This window comes from Labeo rohita, chromosome 15 (genome assembly GCF_022985175.1).
Source record: "Labeo rohita strain BAU-BD-2019 chromosome 15, IGBB_LRoh.1.0, whole genome shotgun sequence".
In the NCBI taxonomy this organism is placed as follows: domain Eukaryota; kingdom Metazoa; phylum Chordata; class Actinopteri; order Cypriniformes; family Cyprinidae; genus Labeo; species Labeo rohita.
In genome coordinates, this window is record NC_066883.1 from 16645916 (window position 1) to 16672398 (window position 26483).

The window sequence follows — 26483 nt, forward strand, 5'->3', positions numbered from 1 at the left end:
TAGCACGGGTATTTTTGTAGCAATAGCCAAAAATGGGTCAAAATTATTACTTTCTCTTTTATGCCAAAAATCATTAGGATATTAAGTAAAGATCATGTTCCATGAAGATATTTTGTAAATTTTCTACCATAAATAGGTCTATCAAAACTTAATTTTTGATTAGTATGCATTGCTAAGATCTTAATTTGGACAATTTTAAAGGGAATTTTCTCAATATTTTGACTTTTTTGCACCCTCAGATTCCAGATTTTCAAATAGTTGTATCTCTGCCAAATATTGTCCTATCCTAACAAACCATTCATCAACGGAAAGCATATTTTTGCAACTATTATTCAGCATTCAGCTGATGTATAAATCTCAACTTCAAAAAATTGACCCTTATGACTGGTTTTGTGGCCCATGCTCACATATATATATGTAATAGTATATCAGATATTTAATTTTAAAATGTAATCCAAATTTATTTGAATTTGATTCATTTAACATATTTAACATCGGGGGCATTCAAGTTGACATATTTGAACATTTTTTTAAAAAGTAACACAATACTTACTTTCTCTGGTAATTAGTTCTGATGATCTGATGAGAAACATTTTGTTCAGCATCAATCTGAGGAAAGACTCTGAAGTGAAATGTGAAGAACGAAGTGTCATGGTTTGTGGGTTGTTTCCTCCACACTGTAAAAAACAATTTGTTGAGTCAACTTAAAATAATTTGTAACCTGGCTGCCTTAAAATTTTAAGGTTAGTCAACTCAAAAAAAGTTTATTCAAGTTGAAATGTTAAATTATACTAAGTGATAACATAGATATTTAATTTAAATCAACTTAAAATTTTAAGGCAGCTGGGTTACTTACTCATCTGTTAAGTTAAGCAAACACATATTTAAGTTGTTACTTAGTACAACTTAACATGTCAAGTTGACTAAACTTATTTTAGTTGACTGAACTTAACATTTTAAGGCAGCAGGGTAACAAATTATTTTAAGCTGACTCAACAAATTGTGTTTTTTATTTTTTACAGTGAGCAGGAGTTGGACCTCTTATACGTATACATGGCAGGATAAATTCAAATGTTTATCAGAACCTCCTTTAGCAACATGTGGTGCCTGCAGTTTTCATGCAAGACAATGTCCCCGTCACACTACAAAACCGGTAAAGCAGTTATTTAAAGCTATAAGAACAAGGAAATAATGAAATGGCTGGCCCAGAGTCCTGATCTAAACCCAACTGAAAGTGTCTGTAAAATCCTTGGCAACAAAGTTATGGCTAAGAATGTCACTACAGTTACCAAATTATGGAAGTGAGTGGAAGAAAAGTGGACCAAGATCACACAAAAGCAGTCTGAGAAACTAGGGATGTCCTGCAGGTGCAGATATGCTGAAATCATTCAAAGCAAGGCCATTTACACTTCCTACTAATTTCGTACAGCTGTAACCCTCAAAAAGTTTCATTGCAATCAACTTTCGTGTCACAGTGGTTTCTGTTCTCTGATTTTGATCACTGTGTTTTTCACAAAATAGGTTTTTGTTCAAATTTCTTGGATGGTTTGTCAAACATGTTTGTAGAACAGTGGTACTTAAAGCTAATATTCTGTCAAACATTAATAAATAGTATATAACAGTGTCACAAACACTAACCTACAATGAACGGATATGTTCATTCTGAACACTGACCGAGGGCCGATCGTACCAGTCGTGACCTCTTTCCCAAGAGAGCCTCAATCTCCAAACATGGGAACGATTGCTGATCAGGTTTAACTCCAAAGACATTCCAGTTGAGACTATCAGCAGCTGTGCAATTTTTTTCTTCAACAACTGAGTGAAAAAGTTCAGATGATAAATGCATCCAAGAGACTTTGACCTTCTGTGTGTCACTGATTCACACCAAAACACTTCATCATGCTCCTTTTGTGATGTTACAGACCCAGACGGTGTCTCCCAGGGCTTGAATCCAAATAGCTGCGGACACATCCTGACTAATAAAACAGAACAAGCCACCCAGCACAAAGGTGAGCACGCACAGGACTGCAAGAAAATAAACCGCACCAACACTCGCAATTAGTGGCGTCAAATAACAAAGCATTAATTTACTCTTTTCAGAGCAACAGCGTGTGAAGCTGCCAAGATATTTCACGCATAAAGAAGTTTTTACGGCTTATCAGACTTAAACATATTCTTACGCAACAAATCAATGTTCTAGACACAAAAGCATGTTTCTCCAAGTCAACATATAACACATCTTTGTAAATTAAAATGCTGTTTACATTTTTGAATCAGCCCCAAACATTCCTTCCTCCTGATTTTATCATGCAAAAACACAATGGTGCTTATGTAGAGAGGGAAGGAGAGAGAAAGTGAGGTTTTTAGACTCAACTGATGACCTTAAACAACTTTATTCATGTCTGACATCAAACCAAAGCCTCTCCCTTTACTTATTTTCGTATGGCACAAGCTTGTAATTCTTATTGAACCATAAATGCGATTCATTGCTTATAAAGTCTGCCACACACATACTTGGAGGCTACCACACACATTTTACCTAACTGGTATTCTGGACTGAGATCGTAACAATAGATACAACCGAGAAAAAACATTACGGCTGCAGTCTGGAAGCATTTAGACAACAGTTTTATGTTGGCAATGTGTCATCCGAGACAATGCAGAGGCTCCCATCAGTTCTGTGTGCGGTTGTGTTTATTTGGGCAAGGCTTACGTTCAGCAATCAGTTGTACTGCCAAAAAGATTACAGAAATTATGGTTGAATGCCATATTTTTACCTACCACAACATCATCGTTTTCCAAAAGGAGAATCTTCAGGCATCAATTAGATGATATGCCAGTGTTTTCCAAATAAATTCTCTTCTCTTGCACGGGTCAGGTGTGCTTGAGCCCAGACTGTCTCGGTTAATCAAGAATGTAATTGATTGGATGATTTAGGCTGGCCAGCATTTTGCTAAAACAACAACATTCATAGTAAGTGGGTGGACGGATTGGGAAACTCTAATTTCTCTTATCAGGCTTGAATTGTGTAAGATAGACCTTGTTAACTTATAACCCTCAGAACTAAAACACCACCACATCTGCACCCCTTATAATCTAGTTAAAACATATTTCTTATGGTTTTGAAAAACATTTATAGCATTTTTAAAGCGAAATTTCAATGTATTGACTAAAAATGTCATGTGGTTTAACCATGAAGTGAAATGTTATACATATTCGACTTACAGCTTGACTGTGTATATATATATATAATTTTCTGTTTGTTTTCAGACATTTTGACTTTACATACAAAGTTTTTCAAGTGTAAGCAGCAAAGCAAGCTAGTATACATATATATATATATATATATATACACTACCGTTCAAAAGTTTGGGGTCAGTACTTTTTTTTTTTTTTTTTTTTTTTTTTTTTTGAGAAATTAATACTTTTATTCACCAAGGATGTATTAAGTTAATAATTAAAAGTTTATTAAAAGTTAATAATAAATAATTTACATTGTTATAAAATATTTATATTTTGAATAAACACTGTACTTTTTAAACTTGTTATTCATGAAAGAATCCTGAAAAAAAAAAATTACAGGTTCCAAAAAATATTTGGCAGCACAACTGTTGATATTATCCAACATTGATCATTCTAATAATAAATCCGCATATTAGAATGGTTTCTGAAGGATCATGTGACACTTAAGACTGGAGTAACAGCTGATAAAAATTCAGCTTTTCATCACAGGAATAAATTCTATTTTAAAGTATGTTAAAATAAAAAACATTATTTTATATTGTAAAAACATTTTGCAATATTACTGTTTTTTTTTTGTTTGTTTTTTTTTGTTTTTTTTAATCAAATAAATGCAGCCTTGATGAGCATAAGAGACTACTTTAAAGACTATTACAAGTCTTACTGACCCCAAACTTTTGAACGGTAGTGTATATATATATATATATATACACACACATACATATACATATATATATATATATTTACAGTTGAAGTCAAAAGTTTACATACACCTTGCAGAATCTGCAAAATGTCAGTTATTCTACCATAAGAGGGATCATACAAAATGCATGTTATTTTTTAATACTGACCTGAATAAGATATTTCACATAAAATATGTTTACATATAGTCCACAAGAAAAAAGAATAGTAGAATTTATAAAAATGACCCTGTTCAAAAGTTGATTCTTAATAGTGTTTTTATGTGAATGGTCCACAGATGTTTTTTTTTTTTGTTTTTTTTACAACATTTTTGTGTATTTGAACTCTTTCCAACAATGACTGTATGATTTTGAGATCCATCTTTTTACACTGAGGACAACTGAGGGACTCATATGCAACTATTACAGAAGGTTCAAATGCTCACTGATGCTCCAGAAGGAAAACGATGCATTAAGAGGTGGGGGTGAAAACTTTTGAACCGAATGGTGATGTGTAGCCTACATTTTCCTTATTTTGCCTAAATATCATATTTTTTTCTTTTAGTATTGCCCTTCAGAGGCTACAGAAGATAGTTACATGTTTCCCAGAAGACAAAATAAGTTCAATTTGATGTGATCTTTAAATTCAAAAAGTTTTCACCCCCTTAATGCATTGTGTTTCCTCCTGGAGCATCAGTGAGCATTTGAACCTTTTGTAATAGTTGTATATGAGTTTCTCAGTTGTCCTCAGAACTGACCTGAATAAGATATTTCACATAAAAGATGTTTACATATAGTCCACAAGAGAAAATAATAACTGAATTTATAAAAATGACCCCGTTCAAAAGTTTACATACACTTGATTCTTAATCAAGTTACCTGAATGATCCACAGCTGTTTTTTTTTTTTTTTTAGTGATAGTTGTTTGTGAATCCCTTGTTTGTCCTTAACAGTTTGTCCTGAACTGCCCACTATTCTTCAGAAAATTCTTTGGGGTTTTTTTACCGTTTTTGTGTATTTGAAACCGTTCCAACAAAGACTATATGATTTGAGATCCATCTTTTCACACTGAGGGACTCATATGTAACTACTACAAAAGGTTCAAACGCTCACTGATGCTTCAAAAGGAAACACGATGGATTAAGAGCCGGGGGTGAAAACTTTTGAACAGAATGAAAATGTGTACATTTTTCTTATTTTGCCTACATATCATATTTTTTTCATTTAGTACTGCCTTTCAGAAGCTACAGAAGATAGTTAGATGTTTCCCAGAAGACAAAATAAGTTAAATTCACCCTGATCTTCAAATTCAAAGTTTTCACTCCCTGGCTCTTAATGCATCAAAGAAAAAAGTAAAGTTTTGTGGTCCAGGGTCACATGCATATATAATTACAATGTATGTAATAAACTTTTCTCTAATTAGGCTTTTTTTCTTCATTATGGTTTCAAGACAAACTTCAAAGCAAACATTTTTTACTCTATGTCCCTTGAATAACATGAATTTGAATTCGTAAATCAAAAACACATTCAAATGGTTGCATGCGAATTGCATTTTAAATGTACATTTGATTAAATGATTAGATAAAAATAAATAAGTGCCATATTGTTGACCCAGATGCCGAAACAGAAAAGGCTTTTGTCTTCCTAAGATAGATAAAGACTACGATAGAATGATAAAGAAAGTAGACAGAAAAACAAGGCGGGTGCGGTCTAGCCACCCAACTGTCTCTTAAATTATCTGCCTCAACTATTTTCCATTTCAGAGGCATTTTATAATCTCCAGATTTCTTTTAATAAGCATGGATGCTGCGAGTCCTCCTTATTGCCTTTTTCAGTGCAGGCCTTCCTCGAAACTGCCACCAGACTTCCCATTTATAGGCACAGAGACTGGTGACTTTACGAAGGAACGAGAGAAAGAATGGACATCGGGACAGAGTGAGGAGGGAGGTCGGACTGTGTCGTGGGAACCGTGAGCCGAGTCTGGATTGCTAAACTTTACCCTCGAGAGAATTCACAACTGCTTTCAATTTGAGATGGGGGTCACTCAAATTACAGTCCCCCTTCCGCCGAGACCCAATCCACGGCCCCCACCCCCCCAGAACTGCGCTCAGGCCCGGCCCTCTCCACGCTCTAGAGAGCCAAAGCCATGACATCACCAGTAGTGGCTTTCTCTAACGTTGCCTCTCACCCCACTGCACTCTTTCTTCTTGCCCTATGTCATGTATCTCAACCCTGTCTTTCCAGATCCATGACAGTGTCTTTCTCCTGTGTCATTATCTCTCTTATCTCGACTCTGTTTTGACTCAGACGTGGTTTGTGTTGGTCTTCTGGTGTTCTTCTGTGTAGTCTGTTGTCAGGCACTCAAGACGTGGTGACAGGCCTCTGAGGTGCAGAGGGCTGCAGTGGAGGAACTCATGCAGGGGTGAAAGGGCTTGTGAGTTTCACTAGGGTAAACAACATGTATGAACAACAAATTCACCACAGGTGAGAAAACCATATACAGTTGAGGTTAAAAGAATCATTAAAAAGGATGATTATTTTACCAAAATAAGAAGAACAAAATGCATGTTATTGTTTATTTAATACTGACCTGAATAAGATATTTCACATAAAATATTTTTACATACAGTACAGTCCACAAGAGAAAATAATAGTTGAATTTATAAAAATGACCTGGTTCAAAAGTTTACATCCCCTTGATTCCTAATACTGTTCTTATTTGAATGATCCACAGCTGTGTTTTTTTGTTTAGTGATAGTTGTTCATGAGTCCCTTGTTTGTCCTGAGCAGTTAAACTGCCTGCTGTTCTTCAGAATCCTTCAGGTCCCACAAATCATTTGGTTTTCCAGCATTTTTGTGTATTTGAACTCTTTCCAACAATGACTGTATGATTTTGAGATCCATCTTTTCACACTAAGGACAACTGAGGGACTCGTATGCGACTATTACAGACGGCTCAAACACTCACTCATGCTCCAGAAGGAAAAATGCATGCATTAAGAGCTGGGGGTGAAAACTTTTGAACAGAATGGAGATGTGAAAAATTCTTATTTTGCCTAAATATCATATATTTTTTTTTCATTTAGTACTGCCCTTTAGAGGCTACTGTAGATAGTTACATGTTTCCTAGAAGGCAAAATAAGTTAAATTTACCCTGATCTTCAAATTTAAAAAGTTTTCACCCCCTGGCTCTTAATGCATCGTGTTTCCTTCTGGAGCATCAGTGAGCGTTTGAACCTTCTGTAACAGTTGCATACGAGTCCCTCAGTTGTCCTCAGTGACCCAGTTACATTGATCCAAATTTCCACCTACCAGGTTTACAGGTGCTTGCGCCATTGTAGGTGCTCAGTATTGTGATAAACTCCCAGGTCATCTACCTGCATGACGTAAATTATGCTAACGTTGTGTGCTTCAGTGATTTTGACATGTTAAGGATGTTGAATTAATAGCATATATACGCATTAAAGTTGACAAGCCACTCTTTGGAAATGTAAGTATGTCATACAATATCAAACAAAGTGTAGGGCCCTATGATTTCCGTGATCCGAGTCGCTTAATCCCGTCATAAAAATGGAATTTAAACGCAGAATATTGATGAATTTGGATGAATAAATCATAACTAGGTCAGTTAACTTATATCAAAATGTGTGTCTGTGAATATTAGGCCTCAAAAATACTATTTAAATATGAATCCTGCTTGTTCTGTGTGTCTCTGTGTGAATGAATGCCGCAGACGTGCGATTACATTTACTACACACATACGTGACACTAGTTGTGTGACACTAGCTGTGTTTTCAACCTCTGCCGCCTCGATATATGATTACATGAACACATAAACATAATCTCTAGAACTGCTCTGAGAGTCACTTCATGAATATTTTACTGTTTCAATTGAGAAAAACTACTGTCATATTATACACAAACAGAAACCTAAAGGTCTTCACAACAACCCGTCAAAATAAAAGTGAGGTTTAATTTGAGGAAACTGTGACAGAAATATATTACTACTAACCAGGGTTATATACTAGGTAGTTATATATATGGGTAGTTTACAGATACAAGTAAAAAGGCAGTAAAAAATGTTTACGTAAATTTGTCCTATGGTGTAAAAATTAAGGTGCAAAAATTAAGAAAAAAAAAAACTTTTAATGTATAAATAGCATGAGAGACATTTGTCTTAATTGTTAGACACTTATTTTCATATAGTGTTTTTATTTAATATGAAATTATAATTAACATCATTTTTTGGACAATTTCAAGACAAACTTTGACAAGACAAACTTTGCTGTCATCTGTTTAAAACTGAAAATGATACCATTTTAAGATGAGTAATATTTATATCTCACCTATCGCAATACTCAATTGTTATTTTTTTTAAGATATAGTAAGACAAATCTTACTTAATTATTTAAAATGCTTTTTAAAAAAGACCTTGTCCTGTGGTGTGACGTCTTTTATGGTGTGACAGTACAGGCGTCACACCAGAAGACATTATCTGTCATACCAAAGGACGTTTCAGCCTTTTGTATCAATTAATGACCTTGCTATTCCAAGCTAACCTGTCATTAGGGGTTAGCAAGACACATTTGCAAAATTTTCCATGATCATGTAGTTTAACATAATAATTTTATTAAAAATATATAATTTAGGGGTGTCACACCAGGACAAAAAAAAGGTAACACTTTTGTGGTGGTTCCAAAAAAGTTAAATAACTGAACAATTCTGAGACAAAAATTGACAATGTGCACATGTCAGGGGCTTCAAAGGGGGCTTCAGTAACATGATCATGAAGAAGGGTCCTTCAACTAATGAAGGTTTTCTCTGGAATTGGCTGATTTAAAATCAGGTTATGGTGTCACACCAGAGGACATGGTTTTCAGAGACAAAATGTATCAAGTTCATACGCTTGCAGAAATATGTGGATGAAAAAAATGATTGCTATTTACTAAAACAGACACTTGTACAATTATGCCAGATGTATTTATTAACATTTTTATGCTTTTCTTTTTAATTTATAAAAGTTGTAATTTATTAAACCATGCTCGAGACAGTCACACCTTAGGACAATTTTTACATTTGGAAAAAAAACAAAAAAAAAAACAACAAAAAATATATCAAACACTCCAGCTTTTATAACAACAGATCCATGTAGGACAAAGAAATGCTTACTGCATTTTAAATAGCGACAATATTAATTATATTTATTTTATACTACGGGCCGTTGAATGCTTGAATCTGTTCTGAAGGTGTGCAGTATTTTCAGGGAAACGCACAGGGAACGTAGTTCCAGACAGCTCTTGACCGCATTACATGTCTATATCACTTTGCCACATGATTTGAGTTATTTCAAAGGTCCTTACAGCCTAAAACAGCAAATTAACCAAAACCCACAACGACACTGGCCAAATAAATAAATACAGTAAACAACAGGATAAAAACGACACATTATTTCCATGGTTTTGCTACGAAATTACGTTTTATTATGTACGGAAAGCACATACTCTATTTTTATTGCGGCCACGACACAAAGCAAAGTTATTGTGAGTAGGATTCTTTTCTTACACAGCTTATCCAACGCCTCAGTTGCTAATTCCAAAACATCATTTTAGACCTAGTAACGACTCTTGAGTGCTTGATAGCAGACTAATGCAGTTAATAATTAGAGGAGAAGTCCACTTCCAAAACAAAAATGTACAGATAATGTACTCACCCCCTTGTCATCCAAGATGTTCATGTCTTTCTTTCTGTAGTCGTAAAGAAATGTTTTTTTGAGGAAAACATTTCAGGATTTTTCTGCATATAATGGACTGGTATGGTTCCCCCGAGTTTGAACTTCCAAAATGCAGTTTAAATGCGGTTGTAAACGATCCCAGACGAGGAAGAAGGGTCTTAACTAGTGCAACGATCGGTTATTTTAATTTAAAAGATACCATTTAAATACTTTTTAATCTCAAATACTCGTCTTGTCTTGCTCTGCCTGAACTCTGTGTATTCTGGTTCAAGAAATTAGGGTATGTCAAAAAACTGCAATGGTATTCATCTAATCATCCTACATCGCTGCAGAAGTACCGACCCAGTCTTTGCAAAGTGAACATGCAAAGAAGATCAAACACCTTTAACAAAAAAGGTAAAACAGTGATATTAAAATGATTTTAAAGTTGAGGGAGAACATGAGATGGGAGTATTTCGACATACCCTAACTGTCACGAACCGAAAAAAAAAAAAAAAAGAGTAAGACAAGAACAGCGTTTGACATTAAAAAGTATATACATTTTTATGAAAATAACTGATAGTTTCTCGGCTGGGATCATTGATCGTTTGAAGCCGCATTTAAACTGCATTTTGGAAGTTCAAACTCGGGGCACCATAGAAGTCCACTATATGCAGAAAAATCCTGAAATGTTTTCCTCAAAAAACATAATTACTTTACGACTGAAGAAAGAAAGACATGAACATCTTGGATGACAAGGGGGTAAGTACATTATCTGTACATTTTTGTTCTGGAAGTGGACTTCTCCTTTAATTATTGACTGCATTAGTCTGCTATCAAGGGCTCAAGAGTCATTACTAGGTTTAAAATGACGTTTTGGAATTAGCAACGGAGGCGTTGGATAAGCTGTGTAAGAAATGAATCCTACTCACAATAACTTTGCTTTGTGTCGTGGCCACATCACCACCTCAAGTGTGCATTATTTTTTAAGAATTCAACGGCCCGTCATCAATTATTCCTTACTTAATCTTTTGGGACAGTGAAAATGCCATGTCACGTCAACAACCCATATATATCCTTTGCACAAATGGTGATAGAGAGACTCAAGTTACATGGTCCACCTTTAAGGAAATAAATAACATGCAAATGCCAGAGACCGGAAACACAAGCGCATTCAAATTTCCCTGCATTCCGAAGTTCAGGTTTGGTGAACTTTGACCTGCGATTGTGTATCACTTGAAAACTTGTGAAGAGCAATACGTGATAGCATGAAGAAGAATGCTAACTTTAAAACTGTTGGTTTGAACTTTAAATGAAAGTGGAGTAGATTGTGTTTTCAAACCAGGAGCTTTAACGTTTGCTTTCTTCTTCATGCGGTCTTCTGTTGGTTACGCAATCAGAAGCTCTCTAGAATGAGAACATCCCTCCACCTTTAACCAGTTATTTGCAGACAAACTTTAATGTGATTTTGCAGGCTGTTTAGAAATGTTTCTTTAAAACTCTCTATACCTTGACTCGAGATGCTTGTGTGTTTGGGTGCATTCGGCGGCTTGGCGCTCTCACATTCGTGGAATGCCGAGCATCTCTGCAGTTAGTCGGGCAGCTGGTGTGATGGGTGAGGAGGGAGTGGAGGAGAAAGGAGGGGTGTCACACTAAATAAGCACAATTACACTTACGCGGGATGGAAACCAGATGACCACGGGCACTGACAACATGCAGGGGCTACATAGGCCAAGGCTCAGATACACACTCACACACAAAGGGCCCTTACAACATCCTGGAGCCCTGCAGTAGACGGATGGGCCTCTGTAAACACGCCGCGTTTCCCACACTGCACTTTCGTGATCTAAGTGTGAGCCACGACCCCCTCATTCCTCTCAGGATTTCCAAAACACCTCAGTCGAGACGTTTTGACTTATTTCTTTCACTGAGAACTGCATCGGATTGTTCGTGGTAAACTTGTAATGCTTGTCACAAAGACTTTGTAGTAAGTTTGCCATGTTAGCCAAACTTTTTGTAGTGTTCTCCTGCCTTCCTTTTTTGCCTGTTCTGTGAGCGGAGGGGGTGATTTTACATGACTGGGAAATGAGCTAATCGTTCGGTCTTTATGACCTAATTTCAGAGCTCTCAGCTTGCTGAGACAAAGACAGAACCTTCTTTCCAAATGCTGCTCGGTGTGTGAAACTTTCTCTTAACAGAGTATAAATGGGCTTCACTGTGCCTGTAACCCCATAAAGTAACAACACCAATGTTTTTGCCGTTTAGAAACACGATGGAAGGATAATTTAAACAGTCTTAGCTGAAGATGGATTTTTAAAACATATTTTGTTTTACTAGATACCAAAGGGGTTTGTTCTTTTCTTATGACTTTGGCTTTTTATTCACAGTTTTTATTCAGAGTAAAAGCTGACTTGAGAATCTAAAACACACTTTCATGACTAGAGTGTGGTACATGTGATATTAATTAAACAAGACCAAAATAATACAGAACTGACTTTGCATTTCCTTGTACTGCTGAAAACTAGTGCCAACATCAAATCCACCATCACCCCCTAGTGGCTATTTAAATGTGAATTGAAATGGCCACTAGGGGGCTTTTTTTTGGATCTAGCAAATGTTTATATAACTAAAATATGTACCTAATCAGAATTCTGATTTCTAATTATAAACATATTTTTAAAGTCTTAAGTTAAATTAAAATTCAGTTAATCCCCAGAAAAAAACAACAACATATATTGTCATAACATAAATATGACGAATAATCATGACTTGCTGATTGTTTACAGTGATTTAAGAAAAATACCTGTTCATTCCTTCCGCATTATTTCCATTAATTATAATTAATGTCAGGTCTTCAACAATAAAATATCTATTTTAATATATTTTAAAATGTTATTTATTGTCATGATGCTTCAGAAATTATCCATTTAAGATTTTCAGCATTATTTAAACAGTACAACAACAAGGGAAAAGTGTAACAATCCAGGAAACAGATGAAATAGGACAGAGAAGATGCAAAAAAAAAACATTACAACATATAACACACGTGACAACCTGCCTCTGACATTCAAGAAAAATCCCTGTCATGTCCTTCCGCGTGCAATCTACCTTCATTATATGGTTAACTCTTGCTCTAATGGTTAATTGTGTCCACTCATTTACCCAATAGCTATAATGACAGTGGAGTTTTAGCTTGGAGGGTGAAACCCAAAACGATCCTAATTTCTGACACAGATGGTGTTAGATTTTAAAAAAACAATAAACTTACAACTTCCTTATGTGACTAATCTGTTCTGCCCCATTCCTTCTTGACACGCTAACATATCAGTAAATCAGAACTTGGAAAAGAAACCAAACTGAATAATTTGCTTTTATTACTGAAGATTTTTTTTTAAAAAGTACAGGCTGGTATGAATTAAACAGTTACAGCTCACAGGCCATTCATTAGTGTGCAAAGACTCAACAAATGTCTGCAAAACTTCTCTTATCTACATAATTTTTTATATATGCTTACAATCAAAAAAACAATGCTATGGACTGTAGCAATGATTTAATGACTTATAGAGAATATTTCCCACTCAAAATGTGCCATGAGTGTTATAAACCCATTAAAAAAAAAAAAAAAAAAAAAAAAATCAACTGATCAAGTAATTATTCTTATGTATAAATGTATACGTACATATACATATAAATGAAGTAAAAAAACATATGAGAATTCACTTGATTATTCATCATATGCTTTGTCATTGTGGTTGACAATAAATACATCCCTGAAAGCTGATTTACTTCTACTACGTAGGATTATAACCATAATGAGTGAAAGATGATAAAGAAAGTAACAGAAGTATTTTAACCAACTCACCAATTTTAGTGCAACATATCCCACAGGTAAAAATAATGTAGAATATTTTATTTAAACAATAATGAGAAACTTTAATTTTACATGTATATTGTTCTATGCATGCTAATTTGGAACCTCTTCCAAAATAGTCAAATTGGAACTTTAATATAATTTAGTATATTTGTTTAATTCAGCTTGATGTTGGAGTGTCATGAGATGGATGTTTGTACTAGACACTGAAAGGGCTTTGGCTTTAGTTTGAGTCTACTTTAGGCAGCTTCTCATAGGACACCTGCTCCTCTTCAGGCAGTAACTCCTCTTTATCATCCAATACTAAGAAACTCCTCTGGGAGTTTCTGCGCACTGCGATCAGGATCAAACCTACCAGAAGCATGGCAGACATGATGGCCAGGGTGGCCACTAGGAAGAAGGCTGGGAATAAGAGACACAAGATGTTACATTCTATAATAAAAACAGGTCCATATTTTTTTCTTTTTTTAAACAGGAATCTAATCAAGGCTACATTCATTTGATCAAATATATAGTAAAAACAGAAATGCTGCCGCATAATCCTTCAGAAATCATTCTAATACTGATTTGATGCTCAAGAAACGTTTCTTGTTATTTTCATTGTTGACTATTTTTGCTGCTTAATATTTTTTGTGGAAAACATGATGCATTTATTTTCTGGATTCTTTGATGAATAAAACCTTCAAAAGAACAGCATTTATTTGAAATGGAAATCATTTGTAAATTAATATCTTTACTGTCACTTTTGATCAGTTTAATGTTTCCTTGCTAAATAAAAGTTAATTTCTCTAACAAATTTGAACTGATCCCAAACAAATGCGAGTTTATATCTCGCAATTCTATCTTGCAATTGTTTTTCCTCACAATTCTGAGTTTATATCTTGCAATTCTGACTTTTTTCCTCACAATTGAGTTTCTTACAATTCTGACTTTTTCCCCTCGCAATTCTGAGTTTATCTCTCAAAATTTTGACTTTTTTCCTTGCAATTCCAAGTATATATCTCATAATTCTGACTTTTCTCGCAATTCCGTGTTTATATCATGCAATTCTGACTTTTCTCGCAATTCCAAGTTTATATCTCACAATTCTGACTTTCCTCTTGCAAGTCTGAGTTTATATCTTGTAATTGTTTTTTCTCGCAATTCTGAGTTTGTCTTGCAATTCTGACTTTTTTCCTTACAATTCTGAGTTTCTATCTTGCAATTCTGACTTTCCCCCCCTCACAATTCCAAGTTTATATTTTTCAATTATTTACTTTTTTCCTCACAATTCTGAGTTTTATCTCACAATTCTGACTTTTTCCTTCGCAATCCTGTTTATCTCTTAACAATTTGACTTTTTCCTTGCAATTCCAAGTTTATATCTCAACTGACTTTCCTCACAATTCCAAGTTTATATCTCGCAATTCTGACTTTTCTTGCAATTCCAAGTTTATATCTTGCAACTGTTGTTTCTTGCAATTCCAAGTTTATCTCGATCTTCTTGCAATTCAATTCCACTTTTCTTGCAATTTTTATATCTTGCAACTGTTGTTTCTTGCAATTCCAAGTTTATATCTCGCAATTCTGACTTTTCTTGCAATTCCAAGTTTATATCTTGCAACTGTTGTTTCTTGCAAGTTTATATCCAAGTTTATATTTGTTTATATCTTTGCAATTTTGACTGACTTTTCTTCTTGCAATTCCAAGTTTATATCTCGCAATTCTGACTTTTCTTGCAATTCCAAGTTTATATCTTGCAACTGTTGTTTCTTGCAATTCCAAGTTTATATCTCGCAATTCTGACTCTTCTTGCAATTCCAAGTTTATATCTCGCAATTCTGACTTTTCTTGCAATTCCAAGTTTATATCTTGCAACTGTTGTTTCTTGCAATTCCAAGTTTATATCTCGCAATTCTGACTTTTCTTGCAATTCCAAGTTTATATCTTGCAACTGTTGTTTCTTGCAATTCCAAGTTTATATCTTGCAACTGTTGTTTCTTGCAATTCCAAGTTTATATCTTGCAACTGTTGTTTCTTGCAATTTGACTTTTCTTGCAATTCCAAGTTTATATCTTGCAACTGTTGTTTCTTGCAATTCCAAGTTTATATCTCGCAATTTTGACTCTTCTTGCAATTCCAAGTTTATATCTTGCAACTGTTGTTTCTTGCAATTCCAAGTTTATATCTTGCAACTGTTGTTTCTTGCAATTCCAAGTTTATATCTTGCAACTGTTGTTTCTTGCAATTCCAAGTTTATATCTTGCAACTGTTGTTTCATGCAATTCCAAGTTTACATCTTGCAACTGTTGTTTCGAGTTTATATCTCTCAATTTTGACACTTTTTTTTTCACAATTCCGAGTTTATTTCTTGCGATTCCGAGTTAATATTTTGCAATTCCAAGTTTATTTCTTACAATTCAAACTTTTTTCCTTGCAATTCCAAGTTTATATCGCACTATTCTGACTTTTTCCTCTTGCAATTCCAAGTTTATATCTCACAATTCCGAGTTTATTTTTTGCAATTCTGACTTTTTTCTTGCAAGTTTGAGTTTATATCTGGCAATTCTGGCTTTCTTCTTGCAAGTTCGAGTTTATATCTCGCAATTCTGACTTTTTTCTCACAATTCCGAGTTTCTCACTATTCTGACTTTTTTCCTCACAATTCCGAGTTTATATCTCACAGCTCTTTCACTAAATTCTGGCTTTCTTCTTGCAAGTTCGAGTTTTATCTCTCAATTCTGACTTTTTTCTCACAATTCCGAGTTTCTCACTATTCTGACTTTTTTCCTCACAATTCCGAGTTTATATCTCACAGCTCTTTCACTAAATTCTGGCTTTCTTCTTGCAAGTTCGAGTTTATATCTCGCAATTCTGACTTTTTTCTCACAATTCCGAGTTTCTCACTATTCTGACTTTTTTCCTCACAATTCCGAGTTTATATCTCACAGCTCTTTCACTAAATTCTGGCTTTCTTCTTACAAGTTCGACTTTATATCTGACTTTTTTTCCTCACAATTCCGAGTTTATATCTCTTTTTTCCTCACAGTTCTTTCATCTCAAGTTCTTTCACTCAATTCTGACTTTCTTCTTACAAGTCCAAGTTTATATCTCGCAATTCTGTTTTTTTTTCCTCGCAATTCCGAGTTTATATCTCGCAATTCTGACTTTTTTCTTGCAACTCTGAGCGTATATCTCGCAATTATGGCCTTTTTTTTTTTGCAATTCCAAGTTTAAATCTCACAATTCTGACTTTTTTTCTGAAAACTGTGAAATAAAAACTCAACTGGAAGTTATAAATTCCAAATCTGAGAAAAATGTTCTCAGAGTTTATATCTCACAATTCTGAGGGGAAAAAAGTCACAATTGTAAGACAATAAAGTCACAATTACCCTTTTTATTTTGTATTCAGTGGTGAAAATCGGCTTTCTATAGTTTTTTTTAACACCACACCAGTATTTTCATACCGAAAAGAAGTTTTAAAAAAAAAGTACAAAACAGTAAAAGGTTTTTAAAGTTCGCTTTAGATAAAAACCTTTAAGATGCATTTAGAATTAATTACAATTAAAATAATTATTATATTAATTTTAATTAATTAATAAATTAAATTAATTTTAATACATATCAGGTATTTAATAATGCCTTACCTGGAGTCCAGCGATTACGTCTGTGGTGTCCATCAAAATGACCTTTTGAAAACAATATACAACAACATGAGCTACCAACAAAACAAAAACTCATACGTACTACTGGAAAGAGAATTCCTGTTGCCCTCTTACCAGAGCAAGTTGCCATGCACTCTTCCTCACTGCCATAGCGGTTTAGGTTTCCCTGGCAGCCTCCATAGATGAAGCGCTTACAAGACTGAGTGCTGGGATCAAAGTAAAACACCGGGAAGGCTGCACGGCACGGGCCAGATTCGGAGGGCGCAGCACATTCTTCTGTATTAAGTTAACAGGAGAAAGTTTGGTTCACATTGTATAAGCATTCGCTATTGCATTATTGGCAATACATCTGAAAGGCAGAAATTCAGGACAACTGATGTAGAATCTGACACATGACTTTTTGGCCCTTTACCTTCAAAGCTGTGCATGTTGTTAGAAGAATCAGGAACGACGGGCTCCTTCTTGTTGCTGGGAATGACCCTCACTGGGATGCAAACACACAGAGTTATAATTTTATAGTGATTTATAGCGATGATGAGTGATCAAGAAATGAACAGTCACACACAATAGTACCTGTGCAGGTTTTCATGCATGATTCCTCAGTTTCATAACTGTTCTGGTTGCCACCACAACCTCCATAGATAAATGGTTTGCAAGCGCCACTGCTGTAGTAATAGCGTCTAATGGCGGCTCTGCAGTGTCCGGTTTTTGCAGGAGCCAGGCACTTTGCTGATACGGCAAGACAGATGGGAAGATGATGTTAAAACCAATAGTGTACAACTGTACTCTGCTTAAAGGGTTAGTTTAACCAAAAATGAAAATTCTGACATTATTTACTCACCTCATGTCGTTCCGAACCCAAAAGACCTTTGTTCATCTTCGGAACACAAATTAAGATATTTTTGTCAGATCTGTGTTCTGAAGATGAACAAAGCTCTTACAGGTTTGGAACGACATGAGGGCGAGTAATTATTGACAGAATTTTCATCTTTGAGTGAACTATCCTTTTTAAGATGTGGACAATGTAAAACCACTAAAACTTATTCAATTTAAATTGTAGAAAAATAAAGCTACAATACCTTCAAATTCTTCTGATGTCATTTCAGGAAGAGGTTCAACATCTGAGGAAAGAGATACACAATATGTATTGTTTTATCTGTCACAAGTTCCTAGTAAAATGAATACTACTAAAGACAAAACACTTAAGTGTCTATCATCCATTTTGAAGTTAATACAATCTCATTTTTACTTGAACTGTGAAAGATTAGTATTCAAGACCACTATGTAAACTTTCTGGACCCCCAGACAAACTTTTAAATCTTTATAGAAGCTTTTAGCAATCAATACTTTAGTTTTAATTGCCACATGTTTTTTCAGAAATCATTCTGTGACACTGGACCACAAAACCAGTCATAAGTGGCATGGGTATATTTGTAGCAATAGCCAAAAATAAATTGTATACGTCAAAATGATGTATTTTTTATGCCAAAAATCTTTAGGATGTATAGTAAAGATCATGTTCCAAGACTATATTAAATTGATCAAAACTTGAGCTAGCTGAGCTAACTATTTACTATTTATAAAATAATCAGTCACTCATCAGCTGTGTTATAATCACTCAAATCTCTGAAAACCAGTTGGGACATCTTGATAACAGACAGATTTGATTACCAATGTTGTTTTCAGGTACAGACATTCTGCTGCGTTGAGCGACGGAATGGGAGTCCTCGGGTGCAGCATCTGAAGAGAGCACAGAGACAATTTAAATTACTATACTGTGTGTGTATATAATTATACATGTCTGAAGAATAGACATGCACTACCATTTAAAAGTACTCCGTGAGATTTTTAAAGGCATAGTTCACCCAAAAATTTAAATTCTGTCATGTCATTCCAAACCTGTAAGACCTTCGTTCATCTTCAGAACACAAATTAAGATATTTTTGATGAAATCCAAGAGCTTTCTGACCCTGCATAGACAGCAACACAACTACCACATTCAAGGCTCAGAAAGGTAGTAAGGACATCATTAAAATAGTCCATGTGACATTAGTACTTGAACCTCAGTTTTAACTTTATTCACGTGTCAGTTGTGTTGCTGTCTATGAAGGGTCAGAAAGCTCTCGAATTTCATCAAAAATATCTTCATTTGTGTTCCGAAGATGAAAAAAGGTCTCACGGGTTTGGAACGACATGAAGGTGAATAATTAATGACAATTTTCATTTTTGGGTGAACTGTCCCTTTAAAGAAGTATTTTGGAATTTTTGTTGAATACATTATATTGAATTTCAGCAGTCATTACTCCAGTCTTCAGTGTCACATGATCCTTTTAAATCATTTTAATATTTTAATTTGGTGCCTAAGAAATGTTTATTACCAATGTTAAATACAGTGTAGTACAGTACACTGCTCAGCTAATACAATATACAATAATATATACACACACACACTTCTATATAATTTACATTATTTATAAATAGAATTTTTATATATAAATCTAAAATATTTTTTCCTTAATATATACATGTATGTGTGTGTATTTATATATATAATAAACAAAAGAAAAAATTCCTTTTGAGAAAACAGCCTTTAAAAATATGTATTGTAATGGAAATCTATCGACACAAATAGATTAGTGCTACAAAAGAAACACCTAACAGGGTCTTTTGGATGTTTTCTTTCCACTAGTCTGAAAAAACACATTACGAAAACCAAAAAGCCCAAAATCTCAAATTTGACAGGTGCATGAAAAAACTGTGTTTTTGCCGGCAGTTTCTCCCCGTAATGTTTTTTTTTTTTTTTAAATAATATCTTACATTACCATTCAAAATTTGGGAGGTCAGTAATTCAGTAACTAAATAGCAAACTAAACTAATCGGAACTTTTTCATGCTTTCTAAGGAAAATAAACAGTAAGGAATGTTCTATAAAATCTGTACTGCAAGTTCCATGCACACAGTTTCACAATGTGTAACACACCCTCACATAAACACACCAGCCCACACACACACACACACACACACACACAAAATAACGTTGCATAACACAAAACAGTCCAGAGTGTTGTCAATAAAATTCTTCATATGATTTCCTGAAGACAATAATAGGATTTTGCCTAAGCGTCTCTATTAAAAGCAGATGGCATCTTTTTCCACTTAAACGTCATCTCATCTCATAAAACTTGTAATTCCACGGATCACAAATGGTCATTCGGATACAGCAGGCACGACGCACAATGACCCCATAAAGAAAACTAAAAATTCCCTTCCTCTTTCCTCTAAATTGATCACTTATTTAAATGTAATTCTTCTAAGAAAGGAAAAAGGTACAAAAAAAAACAGTGACAACAGTCTTTGTCATGCCTTCGTCGAGGACAGGTAATCCATCTGCATAGAGGTCACCAAACCGGTTATTCAACAACCAAGAGTAAGATGAAACCAATTTGTTCAGACATTCAGCATAAACCCACTGAAACTGTAGGGGGAAAAAAATTATCTAACTGACTTTGACTAAAGTAGTTTTGATTTCAGCCCATAAAATGAAGAAAAAACTATACACTTAAGCTTTGAGAAGTTGCTGAGAGTCATGTAATAATAGAGGCCCATGTCAAGTTACCTGGCTGAACTCTACTACAAACCCTAAGTGGAAATCAACTCGACACCATTCAAATATAGCAGGACATCAACCAGCCGACTGAGACTGACCATACTAAGCACACAGCCAACCACAAACTACAATGTGGGTACTGGATCCGTGCCCACTTTCACTGGAGAAAGGCTGTAATAAAAGTCGCATGGTTTGCCAAAGCTCGTATTTTGGTCTCTTTTTCTAAACCTCTGTTTTCATCACCACGCTCTAAAAACATTTCCAAGTGACACTGATTGTAATGGGCCTCACATAGTATGTATGTGATTTGAGATTCAAGCACAAAATCCTCAATAAAATGCATTCTTTCAGTACACTAAATTTATCTGCATTTCCTCTGAGTGCCCAAAGTATGCAAATGCAAACATTACCTAGATGCAAATGGCTGCTGGCTTCAAATCCAGGATGTATTTACTGGTTTGCATTTATTTAACCGCATTTCTTGCATATTACATCCTAACTAGGCTGCTGACACATGTTGCGGAGCATAAATATTAGTAATCCAAAATGCTCCAGAGATGAAAGTATGATTCTTTAAATAGTAATCTAATAAAATGACTCAACTTAAAACCACACCTTACAGAAGTTTTCTTTTGGCTGTCATCAAATGCTCTGTTTTTGTCACTGCACTTCAATAGACTAACATCACATGTATAGACGTCTCAGCTGTGATGCGCAAACAATGAAAAGGGCTTGACGCAAAAGCTTAACTCTAAAGCAGGAAGTCTGAATTGGTGAACAGCAGGTAAATTAATGTTTTTTTTAAACTTCCATTCAAAAGTTTGGAGTCAGTTTAATTTTTAAACCTTAACACTTTTATTCAAAAAGGACACATTAAACTGATTTAAAGTTGAAAAAGGAAAAGCATTTATAATGGTACAAAAGTTTCCCATTTCAAAATAAATGCTTCTCTTTTAAAGTCCTAGAATCCTTGTATCAATGTATTGGTAATAATTATTTGTATAATGTAACCGCTGTAGTAAAAATGTATATATTTATTTTACATTAAGTATAGTTCAAGTCTATTAACATTTACTGACATATCGAGACTTACTAATATAAAAATTGTAATTAAACTTTATTTGGAGTATTACTTGGGCACAATGCACATTACTTAATATTAAGCCTGTAGTATGTTTTAATCTTTAAATAATATCTGTCTTTAAATGCAAAATATTTAAAGTGTACCTAAAGTATACTTGCAATAGTTCCACTTTAGCACAATCAAATATACTTCACTATATCTTTAGTTAGACTCCAGCACTACTTAAACACAATTAAAGTGCAATAAGTACAAAAATAGTTGTTCTAGTTTTAGACTTTAAATGTATCAGTTTAGTACACTAAAAGTACAATTGCAGGGTTTTTTTATTATTAAGTGCATAATATGTAAATGTATTTGTAGTATACTTAGCATGAAATAAATGTATTTCTATACATTTTAGTATATTTATTTTTCACTAGGGTGTTTTCAACACTGATAATAATAAGAAATGTTTCTTGAACAGCAAGTCAGCATATTAAAATGATTTCTGAAGGATCATGTGACTCTCAAGACTGGAGTAATGATGCTTTAAATTTACATTTGCCGTCATAGGAATAAATTACATTTTAAAATATATTCAACTAAAAAAACAGGCATTTTTATTGTATTTTTACTTAAATAAATGCAGCCTTGGTGAGTGTAATAAACTTCACAGTCATTAAATAAACCTTACCGATCCCAAACTTTTGAATGATAGCGTATGTGAAGTTATAAACGCAGGTTATGACAAAGGAGAGAAAGAGTTGCATAAGGTCAATATCTCAAAGTTTATCCATCACAGTTGTGCTGGGTTTATAAATCTTAGATGCAATGAGCCTTTTACATAATAAAGGTTTAAAAAAAAACCTGAAATGTGAACACTCTTTAAATACTGTCTGGTATTTACCTTTCACCCCACTACAGGAAGCCTCGCATTCCTCCTGGGAGTTAAAGTTGTTAGCGTTGCCCCCACAGCCGCCATAGATGAACGGCTTGCAGGTCCGATTGGTGACGTCATAATAAAATCTTGGGAAGGCAGCGCGGCAATTTCCCACTTCACTTGGGAGACGGCAGTGGTCTGATTAAAGGGAAGAAAAGGAACAGCCTAGTCTTAATATAATGTACATGTATTTTAATAACAGCTGTAAAACAATTAATCACATACAAAATATGTTTGCCTAATATATCCGTGTGTACTGTGTGTAATAAATATGCATATATAAACACAAACTAATGTATATATTTACGATATTTTTATTTATATATATATATATATAATATAAAAATTATAATGAATACATATACTTCTAAATATTTCTTAAATACATACATGAATGTGTTTGTATTTATATATACATAATTACACACAGTACACACATATATTAGGCACATTCAAACTTTTGTTCCGTATGCAATTAATCATTTGAAAGCACTAATTCTAATTCTAGGAAATATGTTTCTCAGATTTGAACTGCCAGTCAAATATTGCATTTGGTCATGATATTACTGCAGACCTCAGATCATGCTTTGGCATCTCTGGTTGTAACATATTACTGTGGTTTCAAAAATGATGATGTCCCATTCAGGTATGGAAATATGAGACTTTACCTTCCAGTTTAAGTCTTTTGTTTACAGTACTTGGTTGTAAAACTTGACGTACAGGTTGCTCGGGTAAGTGGACAACAATGCTGTACCACTACCTGGAACAAGGGGAGGGTTTCTAAACAGCATTTTCTTTGTGTGTGTGTGTGTGTGTGTGTGTGTGTGTGTGTGTACTTGTTTTTGCTACATTGTGGGGACCAAATGTCCCCACAAGGATAGTAAAACCTGAAATTTCTGACATTGTGTTTGACACAATGTTAAAAAATGATTAAAAATAGTAAATGATGTTTATCTGAAAGTGTAACGATGCAAACATGTTTTCTGTGAGGGGTAGGTTTAGGGTTAGAGTTGGGTTAGGGGATAGACAATATCGTTTAGTCTATGGAAAGTCCCCACAATTCACAAAAACAAACTTGTGTGTGTGTGTGTGTGTTTTTGAGATTAGGTTTAAGATCACCAATAATTATTAACAGTTTCTCACTAAACAAACATTATAATTTGACTTATCAACCTCATGTAAATTCCATGAAATGCTGAACTTCCTATTACTGTACCTTACATAAAGATAAAACATGGCCAAACAAGTTTCAACATGAACATAATAACAATGCAGTATTTTTTATGTACAATGTTAGTTGTGGGAATAAGTGTTTACGAAAAATTAAATTAGCAGTTGGGCAATTATTTATTGTAATTAGGTTTTAAAATAGTATTTTTCATGTTTAAATAAAAAAGTCTGTGTAGTGTAACTAACACACATGCATTGTCATGTGAGAAGAAAGCTATAAAACCAACTGTGTACAGGTAAATAAGTTATGATATGAACTTATATATTTTAACCTTTTTATGACAAGGTACAGTTTGTTGTGGTCAAATATAAAAATATCTTAAAATGTTTTTTAAATAAGTTTTAAAAAAAATTAGTTTGGTACATTCACCAGTATTCATTATACATGACGCCAATATACACGCAGTTACATTTCCATTTCCGGTCTAGTATGAATTACATTTTGGCGTTAACTTTGAGTTAGGTAAAGTGTCAGTATTTTTTCCCCCCGGTAATTTTTACCTGTGGTGTTTACAGCGCGAACCTCGGCCTCGTTTTGGGATTCCTGATCAGCGCGGTGTACGATCTTCCGGTACACCTTAAACTGTGTGCTCTGGGTGAAAACACACACGTCTTTGCCGTCTTTCATACAGCTGACCAGGATACATTGTAGCTTGCCGTCCGCCGGAGTCCCGATCAGAGCGATCTGGCAGTCCTCCCTCTCACAGCAGGCATTCTGGCACTGCTCTGCGTCCGAGATATCCGGCAGGTGAGCCAGGTACGCCGCGCCATTATCAAACGAGCTCATATCCAGACCCTGCTCGAGCTTCGTGTCCGGGTCCCAATTACAAGCGTTTAGAACCGACAGACAATAGAGAAAACCGACGATGGTGGCGGTAAAACACACCTGAGCCATTTTTCACTTCCCGTTTACCTGTCCTAGCTCTTTTTGGTTATGACCGACGGTCGACTTGAGTAAAGTTAAACGAACTCCACGACCACGGTTATGACCGACGGTCGACTCGAATAAAGTTAAACAAAACCTACGACCACACCTATGTAAACGAACTAGATTCTTTATGTAAGTTATATAGCCCGTGTATGCAGACGCAGCAGGTGTGTGTCTCTCTCTCCTGAGAAATAACGCAACAAACAACTTCCTCTTAAATGACGTCAGTGTTTGACTTTCACAAGATCGTCATACCGCAGTACAGACACACAGGCTGACTATGCGGCGACAGAACCGCTGAGCAATCCGTCAAACTGTAATATTTCCTCAAATGATGGATTTTTTGAAGCTGGATATGAATATTCACCCAACCTCTGGATGCGAGCATGCGTATTTTTCATAACACTACTTGTTTTGTTTTTTCAAATAGCATATTTTGATAATTTACATTGTGTGTGGGGGTCAGGTTTGCGTAACTTGTGGATACCAAATGTCACTTTAAGAGAAGCAAAAATTAAATCAAGAGTCTGTGCTTATGTGTGTGTGTGTGTGTGTGTGTGTGTGTGTGTGTGTGTACTTGTTTTTGCTACATAGTGGGGACCAAATATTCCTACAAGGATAGTAAAACCTTAAGTTTTTGACATTGTGGGAACTGGTCTGCGGTCCCCACAATGTTAAAAAATGATTAAAAATAGTAAATGATGTTTATCTGAAAGTGTAACGATCAGTTATGGCGTTATAAATAAATGGCGTTACTAACGGCATTATTTTTTCAGTAACGAGTAATCAAAAGAATTACTGTTTCCTACGTTACCAACGCCGTTACCATTACTGCCAATAACATACGGCGTTACTATCATTGATTATAATAATATTTTTATTTTATTTTTCAGTTCATCTGAATGGATGCGCAGCGTACCTGTATTTGACGAGCTGTAAACTCTAGTGTGAAGGCACACGACTAGCCGTCACTTTGTCTCACACACCCAAAGAAACATACAGAGCGACAGAGTCTTATACCATGCAGAACTGACGCGCTACGTGTAAACGATATTCTTTGTTGTATTTTCCTGTCAAAACAACGGAGCTCCTTTGGAGTACTTCAGCTTTAAAGAACCGCTGGTTTCTCCAGTAGTAGGCGGAACTAATGTGCAAACAGCAATCTCATTGGCTGGCGCTCACCTATTATCGTCCCTGTTTTGATTACAGCAAATCAGTTCGAGCGAACGCAGACAACGTGATTAATATTCATGAACCCAGCAGCTCATTAAACCTTAGTGTGTTTAATATTGTTATTAAGAGTAGAATTCGTGGTAGTAATAAGACGTTCATAGAAACACTAAATTACAGACAATATCACCACCAGTCCTAAGTTCAGTCAACATGACAAACATGCATTCATACATGGTTATTCTAATTACTAAAGTTCTAATGGCTAAAGTTGAATGCTAATTATAATTATAATATTATATCAGATATATATTAGTCTGTTGAGTAAACTAAAAATGTAATTAATTTCATTAAAATTTCATTCATTTAACATATTTAATATTGGGGTCATCCAAGTTATT

General features: G+C 34.8%; 1 protein-coding gene across 1 annotated transcript; it reads right to left on the reverse strand.

Annotated features, from left to right (window-relative positions):
* Positions 1-12982: 12982 nt before the first annotated feature.
* spint2 (serine peptidase inhibitor, Kunitz type, 2) lies at positions 12983-25126 on the reverse strand. Its single transcript, XM_051129585.1, has 9 exons — positions 24486-25126; positions 22722-22892; positions 18817-18885; positions 18225-18266; positions 17719-17874; positions 17558-17629; positions 17260-17421; positions 17128-17169; positions 12983-13903 (listed from the first exon to the last, which is right to left on the reverse strand). The coding sequence occupies exons 1-9, from the start codon at positions 24877-24879 to the stop codon at positions 13725-13727; spliced, it is 1287 nt and encodes a 428-aa protein (XP_050985542.1). The 5' UTR covers positions 24880-25126; the 3' UTR covers positions 12983-13724.
* Positions 25127-26483: the final 1357 nt, after the last annotated feature.